General features: G+C 44.6%; 1 protein-coding gene across 2 annotated transcripts; it reads left to right on the top strand.

Annotated features, from left to right (window-relative positions):
- Positions 1-873: 873 nt before the first annotated feature.
- Positions 874-7,197, top strand: LOC101410715 (carbonyl reductase [NADPH] 1). 2 transcript variants are annotated; one of them, XM_004474484.3, is made up of 3 exons: positions 874-1,295; positions 1,746-1,853; positions 6,523-7,197. In XM_004474484.3, exons 1-3 carry the CDS (start codon positions 1,007-1,009, stop codon positions 6,957-6,959), a joined length of 834 nt encoding a protein of 277 aa, XP_004474541.1. In that variant the 5' UTR covers positions 874-1,006; the 3' UTR covers positions 6,960-7,197. The 2 variants fall into 2 exon arrangements, with proteins under 2 accessions (XP_004474541.1, XP_071071052.1); XM_071214951.1 differs by lacking the exon at positions 1,746-1,853.
- The last annotated feature ends 9,328 nt before the right edge of the window (positions 7,198-16,525 follow it).

The following is a 16,525-nucleotide window of genomic DNA, read 5'->3' as shown; positions in this document are numbered from 1 at the left end:
ATATTTAATGTATATTTTCCCATTTATCCCAACTCCACTTGACCCTGCATATGGCCGCAAGGGCAGTCTTCTTAAAATACAAATTCAAATGTTTGCTAAAATAGTGTTCGTAGAGTCACAAGGGATAGGATTAGAATAGGGTGGGCCCTGCTGCAGGATTAAGAGAGAGTTGAAAGGGATGGGAAAACACAGACTGCTTTAGTGGAAACGTCAGACTAGAGACTACAGATTATCGATGTGTAGGCCCAGCTCTGGCCTTCACTTGCAAGAGACAAGGACGCGCTGGGAGGAGTGAAGGTCTGAGAAGCATTGAGCAGGTAGTGGCTTTATTAACAATCTCTCCAGCTCCTGGTCATCTTCCATTGTGGGGGCGGCCTCCCGACTCCTCAGGTGGCGCTGGCAGGTCGGGGTCTCTGCCCCACTGCGCGCAACGGGCGAGGCAGGAAGGAAGGAAACGCAGAGGACAGACGGGGCCGAGAACGGAAGGTTAACGTCTCTTAATTTTCATTTCCAAGCTGGACTCGGATGGCATTCCAAAACTCAACTTCCAAGGACCTCAGTTTCAGCGACATTAAATACAAAAACCCAACTCCATATAAATGCCCATTAAATAAAGGTACTGTGAAAGCTGAACGGCGGGGGAATACGAGGGAAACCGCTTGCAGAACAGCTCAGGGTCCAGTAAAATCTAGTCACCACGTTGGCCCGGTGCGAGGGCTCTGGGCCGCAGGACGGGGACTGGCCGGCCCCTCCAGCCGGGTCCTCGGCCCAGGCGTTCCCAAGCGCGTCCGGAGCGCCCCCTCAGCCTCCTCGCCACTCCCGGGCGGGCCCGCCGGGGCGGAGCTGCGCCTGCGCACTCAGCGCAACGCCTCCAGGCGCGCCTGCCCGCCTCGCCGCCAGCCCAGTCGCTGTGACGCGCCGCGCCGCTCGGTTCCTCCTTCCAGCTCCTCACGCAGGTGCCCCGCGCCGCCGGGTCCTGTCTTCTCCCACCGCCCCTCTCCCGGCCATGTCGTCCCACAGCCGCGTGGCGCTGGTGACCGGGGCCAACAAGGGCATCGGCTTCGCCATCACGCGCGAGCTGTGCCGGCGGTTCTCGGGGGACGTGGTGCTGACGGCGCGGGACGCGGCGCGGGGCCGGGCGGCCGTGCAGCAGCTGCAGGCCGAGGGCCTGAGCCCGCGCTTCCACCAGCTGGACATCGACGACCCGCAGAGCATCCGCGTCCTGCGCGACTTCCTGCGCCGGGAGTACGGCGGGCTCGACGTGCTGGTCAACAACGCGGGCATCGCCTTCAAGGGTGAGGGCTGGCTGCGGGCAGCGAGGCGAGTGCCCCGAGGCGCGGGAGCCTCGGACCTGGGGTCAGGCACGGGCTGCGAGGGCAGGACACCGAGGAGCGACCGAGAGCACGACCCCTGGAGCGGGAGTGCCTTCCAGCCATCGGGACCTTTGCCCCTCGCGGGCCTGGACCCGGGGGTGAGGGAGGTTCAGACACTTTCTGGAGGTTAGGGCAGTTGGGTGAATTCTTTAACTTTTTATTTGAAATAAGCTGCTCCCAAGGATGCCAAATTACAAAACCATAGGACGTTATCAAAAGCAGGAAACTGACGCTGACAGGTAATATTAAGGAGGCACCAGACTTCACTCGGAGTTCGCCTAATTTCACGGGCTCTCATTTTTTTGTAACCTTCTATGGAATTTCACCACATCACCACCGTTTACTAATTCTGTTCTCTTTCTCCCCTAAAAGCTGTTGATCCTACACCCTTTCACATTCAAGCAGAGGTGACAATGAAAACAAACTTTTTTGGTACCCAAGCTGTGTGCACAGAGTTACTGCCCTTGATGAGGCCCCAAGGTAAGTTTGGGGCCACACTGGAGTGTCGTTCCTGCTGGATGTGGCCCCTGCCTGCCCCTGACCCCACCTGCTCCACTCCCGCTTCCTCTGAGGGCTTGGCTGGGTGCAGCGGGCCTGTCCTTGTGTCTCCACCCTGTGCCGCAGGACTTTGTAACTTTCTTCTCCAGGGCCTTGGGCACCTACTGGTCATCACACCCCTGACTTTCTTATCCTTTAGGTCTTGACTTGGCTGTCTCAGTGGCCTTTTATTTTCCCCTCGCCCATTGGATTCCCACCCTTGCCACCTTCCCTCCTGCTCTGTTCTCTTGGGCTGGTGGGGCTGCACTGCCACCAGTTCCCTGGGCCCTGCTGGTTCTCTGTTCCTTGCCCGGAGCAACTCCCTCAGCCTCAGACCTACAGATTCATCTTCCTGCTTTTCTGTGGCCTCTTGCTTGCCCAGCTTCATCTCCATATCAAAAAACAAACATTTCCAGGGGGCATTCATCCTTTGCCCTCAGCCATCCTGGCCAATGACCCTGCCATTCACCCAGCCAGGATCCTGGAGGTCACCATGTCCTGTCCTCTTATAATCTTTTACCAGATCTTAAGAGTTTGCCTGAGTTTTCCCCCAATTCATTTCCTCCATCCCAACTCCACTTCTGGCTCTCAGCTTGTCATTTCTGGTTAATTGCAAACCCTCCTAATTGACCTTCCTCAGGTAACCCAAAGGGTTCCAGGAGACACAATTTTAACCATTATCAGTCCAGAGACTGTAACAACAGGTACCCTTAGACTTTGAAAAGATCAACCTAAGAGGGAATGTGATGAATACAAAATCATAAAGGGTCTAGAGAAGCCAGATGTGGACCTTTTTCCTCGGTTCTAGACTATTAGAGCCAAGAATGTTGGGAGACTTGTTCCTTGAGAGAGACAAGGTGGTGTTTGCAAATGTATCCCTGGTTGCCTGTGTCCATTGGGCACCTCATTTGGTCAGTGGGGGGCTAGTGTGTGAGGCAGAGACACTGGGGCCTCGTGAGTGTTAACAGTGCCATAGTGGGTCAGTCCCCCCACAGTTTTTGAGCAGCTACTGTGTGTTACGCCCTGAGACACAGCCCCTATCCTTTTGAAGGAAGCCGTGGTTTCCTGAAACTAAACCCCTGGTCAGATACAGAGACTGACCCAGGGGACTGTGATTCTTACACCCTCCCTGCTCCCCACATCCACCAGTAAATAGTTCTTTCTTGGGTGGTAGTTTCGTCATTCTGGTGGATTAACTGTTAAAGGGCAACTGCTTCACGCAGACACGTACTATCAGTACAAGAAAGTTGGACATTCTCCAATGCTTGGGGATTCTTAGGGGTTAGTTATGTTCATTCCAAAGCTTTGTCACTGAACTGCCATTGGAAAGGCGTGGGTGCCCCGTGGTGAAAAAAAACTTGGACTAGAGACTTTACTGTGTGTATTAGTTTCCTAGGACTATGTTGCGCAAACTGGATGGCTTAAAACAACTGAAGTTGATGGTCTCACAGTTCTGGAGGGCAGAAGTTGAAATCCAGGTGGTGGCTGGGCCCTGTAGGGGAGAATCCTTCTTAACCTCCTCTAGCTTATGGCGACTGCCACCAATCCTTGGCCTTCATTGGCTTGAAGACACATTGCTGCAATCTTGGTGTCTGTGGTCACATGGCCTTCTCTCATGCCTGTGTCCTAATTGCTCTCTTCTTATAAAGACACCATGTTGGCAGAAGGTCTCCCCTAATCCATTTTAACCTTATTTTAACTAGTGACATTTTCTAAGACTATTTCCAAATAAAGTCACTTTCACGAAACTGGAGGTTAGGACTAAAGCATGTCTTTTGGAGGGACCCAATTCAACCCATGATGCTCAGCTCTTAATTAGCTGTGTAACCTGAGACAAGTCCCTCCTACTTCCTGCATGTTCTCTTTCCAGCTCTGAGGAGTGGCCCCAGGTGGCTGGCCCTGTCTCCTTGGAGATTGGTCAGTGGGAGGCCAGGGATGGTGGGGAAGGGCTGAGATGCCAGAGCTTCTGGGAGTTCACCTCGAGTGTCCTTTGGATCTCCTAGTCGGATGTCCCCAGTATGGATAGATAAGTATTTTCACAGTTGTCACTTGATTACTGAGTATTAGAGGTCTGGAGTAAGTCATTTCCCCATCTACTGTCCATACTAAAGACACATGAAAAAATAGTTTCAAGACCCTATCAGGAATTATAGCCACTTTTCTGATACACTGGTTAACCATTTTGACTCTTGTTTTTTCTTACTTTGTGCCTTTCTAAGTTTTACAATTTTGAGTCATGAAGCATGTATTGTTTTTTTATGAGAGGGAGTTTTTTTATGAGTAGTGCTTCTAAAACATTTTGACCAAGAGATTCCATTTTCTCCTCAGAACAGTGTCTTTATTAATTTTCCCTGTTTATAGTTACTCTTTACGTGTTATAGATAAAAGGAAAGACATGGAATAACTGACCTATTTCTAAAATGTATTTATGTTAGGACAAAATCTTAAAGATTAATAAGATAACTTCTACAATTCCCTTATCTCAAAAGATCATTGAAAGCGAGTCGTGAAACCATATGCTCCTGTTTTTTCCACACTCCTCTTCCTTGCACAGAATGAGGCTAAATAACGACCAATTCTGGCAGTCTTTATAGATTTACATTTAAAGGGGAAGTTCCCTAATTTAATTGTATCTCTTATGGGTGCTATGAACTCATGACTTTATGTTTAACATATTTATTTGTTTGCCTTAAAATTATAGTTCTTCAAATGATAATATATATGTACATTTTTATTAATAACAACTAAGTTTTGCTTGCCGTAATTTTTTCAGATTTATGTAGCAAGTATCAGAACTTCATTCCTTTTTATGTCCAAATAATATTCCATTTTAGGGACATACACATTTTGATTATCCATTCAGTAGTTGATGGATCTTTGGATTGTTTCCACTATAGTTAATAGTGCTACTAGTGAATATTTGTGCACACCTTTTTTTTGAACACCTGTTTCAATTCCTGTGGTTATATATCTAGGTAGGAATGGAATTGCTGAGTCATATTGTGACTATGTTAGCCTTTTGACTAAATACCAGGCTGTTTTCCACAGTGGCTGTACCATTTTACATTGCCAGTAGCAATGGATGAGGGTTCCACATCTTTGCCAATGCTTCTTATCACCTGCCTTTTTGAGTATTGCAGTTCTAGTGGGTATGAAGTGGAATCTCATTGTGGTTTTGATTTGCATTCCCCTAGTTACCTTTATGTTGAGCATTTTTTATGTGCTTAATGGCCATTTGAATATCTTTAGAGAAATATGTATTCAGATTTTTTCCCCATTTTTAATTGGATTATTTGTTTCTTTATATGTAGGAGATACGAGTTCCTTATCAAATATAAGATTTGCAAAAATATACTCTCATTCTGTGGGCTGCCCTTTCACTTTCTTATTATCCTTTGAAGCATAAAAGCTTTAAATTTTTTTTTTTAAGATTTATTTATTTATTTATTTATTTCTCTCCCCTTCCCCCCATTGTCTGCACTCTGTGTCCATTTGCTGTGTGTTCTTCTGCATCCACTTGCATTATCAGGCAGCACTGGGCAACTGCGTCTCTTTTTTTTTTGTTGCGTCATCTGGCTACATCAGCTTTCTGTGTGTGCGGCGCCACTCCTGGGAGGGCTGCGCTTTTTACACGTGGGGCGGCTCTCCTTGCAGGGTGCACACCTTGCGTGTGGGGAAACTTTACGCTGGGTTGCCCCTGTGTGGCATGGCACTCCTTTCGTGTGGCAGCACTGTGTGTAGGCCAGGTTACCACATGGGTCAGGAGGTCCTGGGGATGGAACTCTGGATCCTCCATATGGTAGGCAGATGCTCTATCAGTTATGTCACGTCTGCTTCCCAAAAGCTTTAATTTTGATGAACCCTGACTTATCTGTGTTTTCTTTGCTTTTTGTGCTATTGGTATGTCTAAGAAACACTGCTAAATGCAACGTCAGGGAAGAATTGCCCCTTTATTTTATTCTAAAAATTTTATAGTTTTAGTATTTGCATTTTACATTTAGCATTTGAGAAATGCTGATGCCATACCAATCCCAGGAAGATACCATAGCCATCTACTGAGAATTCACAGGAGGGGGAATCCTGGGTTGTTGGCCCACCTGCCTGGAGTGGAGTTCCCATACGCTGAGCTGGGATGGGAAAGGGCCAGAGCAGGTCTTGTTTCAAATGCTACGAACGTTCTCAGCTCTCACCAACTTTTAGTAGATTTTCTTGAATCACTATTTCTTCATTTGTTCCATGCTGTTAGGACTGTTTCAGGACTTTAAATGGTTGGTTTTGGTTTTTTGTTCCTGATTTTCACCATTTGCTTTGAGAGTAGGTCTATGTAAAGCTTCACACTGCTGTTTCTTATTTATTGGTTTTTAAGTGAAATATTTGCATTCTTAAGTTTAGAATAATAATACAAAACTTCAGATCCTTTCATCCACCTTTAAAAATAAATGATTGTTACTTACAATAATAAAACAGATACAACCTATGTGTTTTTCCTATCATGTAAATATGTTCTGTTCTTTCCCTCTTGACCCTATATAGGAAGTAACTGCTGCCTTAAGTTGGTCACTCGTCGTTCTTGTGCATGTCTTTCTGCATAATGATTTTTGTTGTTTTCCAGGCAGAGTGGTCAATGTGTCTAGCTTCGTTTCTGTCAGTGCCCTTGGAAGCTGCAGCCCAGAGCTGCAGCAGAAGTTTCGAAGTGAGACCATCACAGAGGAGGAGCTGGCGGGGCTCATGAACAAGTTTGTGGAAGATACAAAGAATGGAGTGCACCAGAAGGAGGGCTGGCCCAATACTGCCTACGGAGTGACCAAGATAGGTGTCACGGTCCTGTCCAGAATCCAGGCCAGGCAACTGAATGAGCAGAGGAGAGGGGACAAGATCCTCCTGAATGCCTGCTGCCCAGGGTGGGTGAGAACCGACATGGCGGGGCCCAAGGCCACCAAAAGCCCTGAAGAAGGAGCTGAGACCCCCGTGTACCTGGCCCTTCTGCCCCCAGATGCTGAGGGGCCTCATGGACAGTTTGTTTCTGAGAAAAAAGTTCAGGAGTGGTGAGCTCCCTCACAGCACCATCCTCATGCCATTTCTCTTTTTTCTCCCTGTCTTCATTCTATCATAAGTACCTCTAACACTTGCCAAAAACATCCCTATCAAGCAATGACTCGGAATTGCCTAACTAATTCTATGAAGTCTTTTGTATTTTGCTCTATAATATTCTATAGCAGGAAAAAAGGATATAGTAGCTGAAAATAATGAATTGAAATCAATAGATAAATAAAGTTTGTTAAAAATGCCCATTTGTGTAGATTGTTATCTTAAAAGCCAGCTTTTCCAGGGAAGTGATGATTTAACCCAGGTGTGGGCAAAGTTTTTCTGTAAAGGATCAGAGATGGACCATTTTGGGTTTTGCAGGCCACACAGCCTCTGGAACAACTCCTCAGACCCGCTGTTGTAGTACAGAGCCAGCCAGAGAGAATAGGTAAACAGAGGAGCATAGCTGGATTTGCCCCTCAGGGTGTGGTTTACCAACCTCTAGTAGAACATGAACGCTGGCAAAAGCAGCACCTCCGGGTGTGAATTTGCCAGGGAATAGCTTCTGTCATCAGAGCCGTGGCCTCTACAGTGGTTCCCAGGTGTACGGAAGGGCCAGACCACCACTGCTGGCACAACTTGTTGGGGTCCAGACAGGAGGTGACTTTCTCAAGCAGAACATTAGTTTCCTGTCTGCCTCTTCTCCCATTTCCCTTTACCTCTGAGTAAGAGCAGCTCTCAGCCAGTGGAGACCTTCAAGAGTAAAGGACGTAACTCAGGTCAAATCTTAGGAAAGTACTCCATCACTGTTAGGTGCTTCTGCTGCCCATTTGAAAGAGTCCCCGTGCTGGAATGTGCCTGTCCTAGGAGCTTTGCTCTGTTTCGAGGGGGACCAGGCACCAACCTGCCCTTGTAGCAGCGAATGTGCGCTCCCTGATCAGAGTGTAACACTGGTTCCTGCTTCTGAAATAGTAGTGGCTTTTACTAGTCTGCACCAGATACTGATTTTTTAAATCTCCTTTTTTATCACCTCACCACCGTAAGTGGATTTTATAAATGAGGAAACCAAGGCAGGGAAGGATAATTGACACTGTCACACAAGGTGAAGGCAGCTGAGTTGCGACATGAGCACAGTTTTCCCAACTCCTAGCCTTTCATTGCATGTTCTGTAAGTCAGGTTGGAAATATCCAGTCATCTCTATTCCCCCTTTGCCTTTGCCACTCTCCTTCCCTGGAGCTTTGATGCTGAACAGGGTACATTTCAGTTACCTTCAGCCTTATTGTACTTCTCTCCAAAACACTGTCCGAGTTGTTTATATTTATGCCTTCCGCACATCTCTGGGAAAGGAGGAAGTTAAATGTGTGAGCGGATGGTATTATATTTCCCACTCATATCCCTAACATCAGCTGGTAGAGCACCTAGTGCTTTGAGGACAATATCTCTGGAGTAAGATGCTGCAAGGGCACATCATGGAAACCCTGGATCACTGACAAAACAATCTTCTACCAAATGTCCCCTTTATTAGTTGCAGAGAATAAAGAAGTCCATAAGAGCAAATATCTCTCATTTACACAGCATAAAGAGTGGAACAGAACAGGGGAAGAACTTCCATCATGGCTGGTCTCCAGAGGTGGCGCAAGTTTGCTGTGTTGGGTGTTAGTAGATCAGCCATACACAACCCAAGATCTGTTATCAAGACCTGATGCTCTGTGCAACCTCTCCAATTGTAATACTGGTGGCTCCTAACAAAGCCCTAGATAATTACACACCACATTACCATCCACGGTGTCACCACTGTGCAGGCAAGCCTTTCTGCAGTGTGACTGATAAAGCCAGACAATCAACTTAGTGTCACAACAGATTGGTCCATAGACATTCATACTCATAGGACACTCAAATGGGGGCAATGATGCAGAACCACTAAGCTGGGGCCCCCTCAGGTGAACTTTGTTTTCTATCAGCAACAAGATGGTTGCCATGGTGAACAGCATCAGCCAGGGAAGAGGGCTCACCATTGGTGATGCCACAGCTTCAGGACACGTGCAAGCTGTGAGTGCTAAGCCTGGCAAAGGTGCCAGTTTCTTAGGACCACGCGGAGGTGCCGCTTCTTAAGGAAACCAGAGCTATATAATGGAGGTGAACATGGGGATCTAGATGCTCAAGTATGTTGTCTGATTGACCAACAACTAGACTTCTTTCTCCTTCAAAATGCCTTGTTCATCACCAAAAAGGACATCCAGGCTATTTGGAGATGACACCCTAAGGCATTACTGCAATTCCCATCCCAGTACAACTTTGCCATGGTATGCACGGCCAGGGAAATGTCGCACTGGCCTGCAGCTGGACCCCACAGTTGGACAACTATAAGGTCTCCTCAAAGAACTTCAGGATATGATCCAAATCTAGGTACTTAGGAAGCTGCTGTTGGTGAATACTAAAATAGAAGCAGAACAAAGTTTAACGTCAACCTTATTTATAAAGCTTCAAACAGTGCCCATGTGGCTTTGTGGCTCTCCATTGTGTGCATGGATGAGGATTCCTGCTGTTTGGGTACACGACTGGAATAGCTACAATAGAAGTAACTTGCCAAGAACTTTTGGGATCAACCAAGTTGTCATTGTTGCAGTAAATGTGTGCCCTCTTTTTTGTCTGAGGATTTCCATGTGCTTTTCCTGCACACTCAATTCAAGGAGTTTCTGGTGGCCCTACTTCTGGACAAGACATTGACTTTCCTGGACTCTGTCCTAAGCACCTTTTCCCTTTACTGATTTCTGTCTGTAGGCTTTTGCTCTAATAAACCATACCTGTTAACTATAATAACAGTTTTCCTAGTTTTGTGAGTCCCTCTAGTGAATCACTGAACCTGAATTACTGAACTGTAATATTAAATGGACACCAGAGGGACTACTTCTTGAGGTCTAGAGGAATCCTCTATTCACAGTCACATTGTATCTGCTCTGGATGTACACTCTCCTTCCCCCTTATATTTGATACATACCTCAGATAAAGATCTCTGGGCTAAAATTTCCAATTTCATAGAAAAAATAACTGAAGCAAAACCTATTAAGATCAGATAGATCCTACCAAACTGTTATGCAAACTTCCACAATACCCTTGGAGTCAGAAGGAAAGGAAGGACTCAGTCTATTAGTTGAAGGTCTGAAGCTCCTAATCAGCACTTGCCCCTGTAACACTCTTTTCCTGTCTGTACAGAAATCAAATGGATAAAGATTGATTTGTTCAAGACCTCAGGGTCAATCAAAACTTAAAATCTAAGTTTCCTGTGTGATTCATTTGATATAATATGTAGGTTATGCCTATAATTTTATTTTAGCAGCATGCACCTATCCTAGCTTAAGAAAAATGATTACTAGTACAAATGAAATTACGTGTGTGCCATTTCCCCCATCCCCCAGAAGTAACCCAGACCTGAATTTGGAATGATGATTTCTTTGAAGCTCTGAAAGAAATTGTGTTCTTTTTAAGGTATTAAGGGAAAAAAATCTCCCCAACTCAAGTATACACTTCAAAACCATTAGTCAAATTCTCTGTTCTTGATCTAGACACTGCTATCCTTCTGGTGTCAACTTTCAAAAACAGAGTACTCCAGAAGAAAAGAACAGTCCTGTTGAAGGGCTAAACCTCCCTTTTAAATAGGGACCTAACCTTAGTTTTCTATGCCTGAAAACCATGGGTGGCAAGTGAGAAAGGCACTACATGCCTCTTAGAGCATATAGTGATCCTGTGGAAGGGAGGAAGTGGAATGAACATTTACTGATACTTACGGGGGACCAGGCGAGGTGTTGGGTCATGCTGCTTTCTCATCACCAATGGGAATGGGCTCAGGCCCAGCTTGCAAGTTCTTAATATTAGCAGACACTTTGCTCAGCACTGTTTTGAAACATATTACCTATGCCCACACATGTAATTCTCACAGTGATCCTATGACAGTTACCCCATTTTTCATTTGTGGAAACTGAGGCACAGCAAAATGTTTGTCTAAGTTCTTGCAGTAAGGTGACAGAGCCAGGACTTAAAAAGAAAAAAAAAGTTTTCGAACATAGAGAAATGTTGAAACCATAGTATAATAGTGTAATAGACATCCATTCATCCATCAAGTTTCAACAGTTATTTTGCCACATTTGATTCAGCTGTTGTCTATTTGGTGAACTATGCTACTGTTGCAGACTTTTCTAGAAAAACAGCATATTCTCATAGCAGAGATTTAACAATTTTCTCAATCAACTAAAATCCAATCCATATTTCATTTTCCCCAGTTGTCTCAGAGAGCACCTAATAATATTTCACACATGGCAATTGGTTGTTAGGTCCTCTAAGCTTTATTTTTCCAATGATTTTGACTTTTTTTAAAAAAGAGGCCAGGACATGTATCTTGTGGAAAATCACAAATCCTAGATTTGGATGATTTTCCCTTTATGGGGAATGCCTACTGTTTCCTGTAAAGAAGATGCTAAACTAAAGGCTAAATAAGACTCAAGCCGAACATTTCTGGCAAGAATCTGTCATAGAGCTGTGGACTTGCTGTTGTATTAGGGCAGGAGGATATCCTGGTAGGTTTCCCACTGATGAGTGGTGCTAAGTTTGATATCTAGGTTAAGGTAGGAAATGTCAGCTCTTTCCATTGGGTCAGTGTACTCCAGGGTCTGTGCCTCTAACCACTCTGCTCTGCATGAGAGCAAAGGCTCAAAAAGCAATTGCTCAAAAGCTAATTTGAAAGAGAATTGGAAACCTTAAGCAAGATTCTCCTTGCTTACTCTTACTCAAGCATTGCGTTTTGAATGGTATATGATGGATATTGTATCTATTGGAATTAATAAAATTGTGTTTGCAAGTAAACAAATGAACAAACAAAACCAATTGCTCAGCTGGCCTAGGCTTTGCATTTGGGACCCCAATGCTGATTGCTCCTTAACACTACAGGAAAATCCTTAGTTTAAAGTCTTAAAAAAGGACTCTTGGAACTTGCTGTCCCTTCTTGGTGAAATCAAACTGCTGCTTTTTGTGCTGTTTATTGGGGAAGAGAAAATGCATTTATCAGTTTACCAGCTATTTACCTTGTACTAAGGAGGGGGTTGATTTGTTGAAGTAAAGGGATGACTTAAATTGCACTTTCCAGTTTCCATTTTGATTCACTGTCACTCCCATGATCCATCTTTCCTCCACACAGAACATTGAGGAAATGAAAAGGGAAAATTATTTAAGGTCTTTGATGTGGGCATGAATCTCTGATTCTATGATAACCTGGATTTTAAAGTGAGGGGGAGAGAGGCTTCTAATGTTGGGAAGGCAGAAATTTGAGGTTAGAATTGGAAAAAAAAAAATAAGGAATTCAGTCTTAATTATCTGTAGCCCTGTTTGAAAGCAGTGAAGTAGTCCAGATAATTTTTAAGTTACTGAATTTTCAAAATTAGATGGTTTTTTGTTTTCCTAGAGAATATTGGCAAAACTCCATTTGAAGAACTTGGAAAAATGTGAATAAAGTGCCTCTTCCCGTGATGGTCTCTGGAACCCTGATGCTGGCCTGCTTACCTTCTAGCTCAGGTCATGAGAGAAATTAGGATTAAAACTACCTACTCTGCTGGATTAGAGTAGAACCATGGCATGAGGAAGAGTAGGTGAGTGGGCAGGATGCTTTAAAACAAACTTTCCTACTGCTTGGTTCTTTGGGCTTGTGTGATTTGTAGAGGCTACAGCCTTGCTTATTGCCATATGGGATGGCAAAGATCAAATACCCTACATGTCCATGTGCCTTGTTCAAAACTATGGAATCTTAGTCATTGCTAGGGGTCCATGGCTTTCTGAAACACATTTTCATAGTTATTTTAATTTTAACGCAAATTTTTAGAATCAATGTAATACTTTCTAAAAGAAGGTGAGGTATCGAGGCAAAAAAGTAACACAAAGGTGCACAGTGAGTGAGATTGGAACTAACTCTCCACAATCCTGAGAGCTGCTTGTTGCTTTGGGAAGGGGGCAAAATCCCAGCAAGATTCCCTGGGGCACTTCATTGAACTTCCATATGTTTTTCATTTTCATTGGCATTTAATTCACAAATCAGTTTTGAGGGAGAGGAAAATCTTCTTTTCTAGTTTGTTGCTAGATATTTTTTAGTTGGCAAAAGGAGTGTGCTTTTATGACTGTATTCAGTTCATATATTACCTCCTGTGCATATTCTAGTTATTTTATATAAGAGAAGTCATACATTACTTCACTTGTGTCTAACTTATTTCATTCAACATGTTGTCTTCAGAGTTCACCCATGTAGTAGCATGTATCAGAACTCCATTCCTTTTTACAACTGAATAATATTCCTTGCATGTACCACATTTTGTTTATCTATTTATCTGTTGATGGACACTTAGGTTGCTTCCAGCTTTGGTTCTTGTGACTAATGTTGCCATGAGAATTGGTATACAAATATCTCTTTGAGTCCCTGCTTCCAATTCTTTTGGGTATATACCTTGGAGAGGAACTGCAGGGTCATAAGGTGGTTTTGCATTTCACTTTTTGCATATACTGACTTTTAAATTGGCTTTTAAACTTCCTAGTTCTGGTTAGGTGGTAAAGCCTCTGCTTTGTCTTCCAGGTGGCTGATCTATTACGAAACTGCAGTAGTCACTCTGGGTTGTTTCCTCTTCTTCTTTTGCCAACAGAACCTCAGAAGGTTGTGCTCCTACTAGTGGTATGGGTTATTGGAGACTGTGGGCTGGTCTCAGCCAGTGGCTCCCACCTCAGCATGTGGGTAAGGGAGGCAGTATTCCCTCCAGGAGTTTAAACAGGCATGTAAATTTGGGGATGTCACACAACTCAGGGCCACTGTTGGCATTTAGTGGATGGTAGCCAGGCATACTTGACTTCCTGCAATGTATGGGACAATACCACACAACAAAGAGGTTTTCCAAATGCCAATAGTGTCTCCTCTGAGAAATGTCAATTTATACCAATCATGTGGAGAAAGATGGCAAATTGTGAATCAATACCCTTTAACCTCTTTTTCCTTAATAACAGAGTACATGGCTCTGTAGGTATGATGCTGGATGGACCCTAGAAAATCATGTCCTGAGAATTAATCCAGTCCTGTCGGTGTGATCCTATTGTAGGTGGGATGTTTTGATTAGGTCACTTCTGTTAAGGACCTTTTGATTAGATTACTTCAGTAAGTATGACCCAGGATGGGTCTTAATCCTCTTACTGGAGTCCTTTATAAATGGGATGAACATGGAGACTCATGCAGGAGCTCAGAAGGAAACCCATGGAAGCAGAGAGAGGAAGCTGTGGAAACCATGAAGCTGAAGCGACAAGACCTGGAGGAGTCCCATTTGATAGAGGACTCCAGGATCGCTGCTTGCTGTTCTTCAGGGAGAGAGCATCACATGATGCCTTGCTTGGGACATATTCAGGGCCTCAGGACTGTAAGCTTTTAAGCAAATAAATCCTTATTGTAAAAGCCAACCCATTTCTGGTTAGATTGTGTTTGGCATATTTTAGCAAACTTGAACAGCAGGTTACAGACTTCATTTCACAGCTTTTCTTGCTGTTAGGTGTGGCTCTGAGAGTAAGTTCAGAACAATGAAATGCAAGTGGAGTATCGTGTAGCAACTTTCAGGAGCCTGCCTGAAAAGGCAGCAGGGTTGTGACCTTTGACCTCTTCTATTTTATCCCTTCTTTCTTCTGCTGGCTGGCATTTGGTTGGGATGGTTGGAGCTGGAGGAGCCATCTTGAACCATGTGTCAGTCACCTTTGGGGCAAAGACCAAGAAGAGGGGAGAAACAATATAGAGGAACTTCATGGAGCAGAATCACCATACTAACTCTGAACTGGCTACCTCTGGCATTTCCATGAGAGAAAACTATTGTATTTAAACCACTTTTATTTGAGTGAGACTCACAGCAAACCTAATCCTAAGTGATATACATAATAGTTCCATGCCACTTGCCAATGCTTAGGGAGTATCTCATGACCCAGTTCTGGCAGATAAAGGACATCAGGAAAAATTAACCAATGAGTAGAAGAGTGGGTGGTATGTTTGCACATATGTTCTTAGGTCTTTTTTTTTATTATTCATTTTTTAAAAAATATTACATTCAAAAAATATGAGGTCCCATTCAACCCCACCGCCCCCACCCCCCATTCCCCCCACAGCAACACTCTCTCCCATCATCATGACACATCCATTGCATTTAGCAAGTACATCTCTGGGCATCGCTGCACCTCATAGTTAATGGTCCACATCATAGCCCACACTCTCCCACGTTCCATCCAGTGGGTCCTGGGGGGATCTACAATGTCCCGTAATTGTCCATGAAGCACCACCCAGGACAACTCCAAGTCCCGAAAACACCTCCACATCTCATCTCTTCCTCCCATTCCCCACACCCAGCAGCCACCATGGCCACCCTTCCCACACCAATGCCACATTTTCTCTGTGGACATTGGATTGGTTGTGTCCATTGCACATCTATGTCAAGAGGGGGCTTAGATTTCACATGGATACTGGATGCAATCCTCCTGCTTTCAGTTGTAGGCACTCTAGGCTCCATGGTGTGGTGGTTGATATTCTTCAACTCCATGTTAGCTGAGTGCGGTAAGTCCAATAAATCAGAGTGTAGGAGTTGAAGTCTGTTGAGGTTCAGGGCATGGCTATCATATTGTCAGTCCAGAGATTCAAATCCCCTAGATATATCTTTTTTTTTTTTTTTTTTTTTTTTTAGTTCTTTTTTTTTTAATATTTATTTATTATTTTTTTAATTACATTAAAAAAAATATATGAGGTCCCATTCAACCCCACCGCCCCCGCCCCCCACTCCCCCCACACCAACACTTTCTCCCATCATCGTGATACATCCATTGCACCTGGTAAGTTCATCTCTGAGCATCACTGCACCCCATAGTCAATGGTCCACATCATAGCCCAGACTCTCTCACGTCCCATCCAGTGGGCCCTGGGGGGATCTACAGTGTCCCGTAATTGTCCGTGAAGTACTATCCAGGATAACTCCACATCCCGAAAACACCTCCACATCTCATCTCTTCCTCCCGTTCCCCACACCCAGCAGCCCCCATGGCTACCGTTCCCACACCCATTCCACATTTTCTCTGTGGACATTGGATTGGTTGTGTCCATTGCACACCTATGTCGAGTGAGGGCTTAGATTCCACATGGGTACTGGATGCACTCTTCCCGCTTCTAGTTGTAGACACTCTAGGCTCCATGTTGTGGTGGTTGACCTTCTTCAACTCCATGTTAGCTGAGTGGAGTAAGTCCAATAAATCAAAGTGTAGGAGCTGAAGTCTGTTGAGGCTCTGGGCCTGGGTGTCATATTATCAGTCCAGAGATTCAAATCCCCTACATATATCTTAAACCCAGCACCAACTACAATTCCAATAAAGTAGCATGCAAGTCTTGTGAAAAGAGATCCCCTCTGAGTCCATTTCCATCATGCAGAAACACCAGCTCCAAAGAAGGGCCATCTGTCATGGCAGTGAACCCCTTCTGCCATGACCATAGAACCCATGGGTCTCTTTATCCCTCAAAAGAACCAATACCTGGGGTTGTATCTACCTTATC

This window comes from Dasypus novemcinctus, chromosome 4 (assembly GCF_030445035.2).
Source record: "Dasypus novemcinctus isolate mDasNov1 chromosome 4, mDasNov1.1.hap2, whole genome shotgun sequence".
Lineage (NCBI taxonomy): Eukaryota > Metazoa > Chordata > Mammalia > Cingulata > Dasypodidae > Dasypus > Dasypus novemcinctus.
Note: the sequence above shows the minus strand (reverse complement) of the source record. Positions and strands in the feature narration are given on the sequence as shown.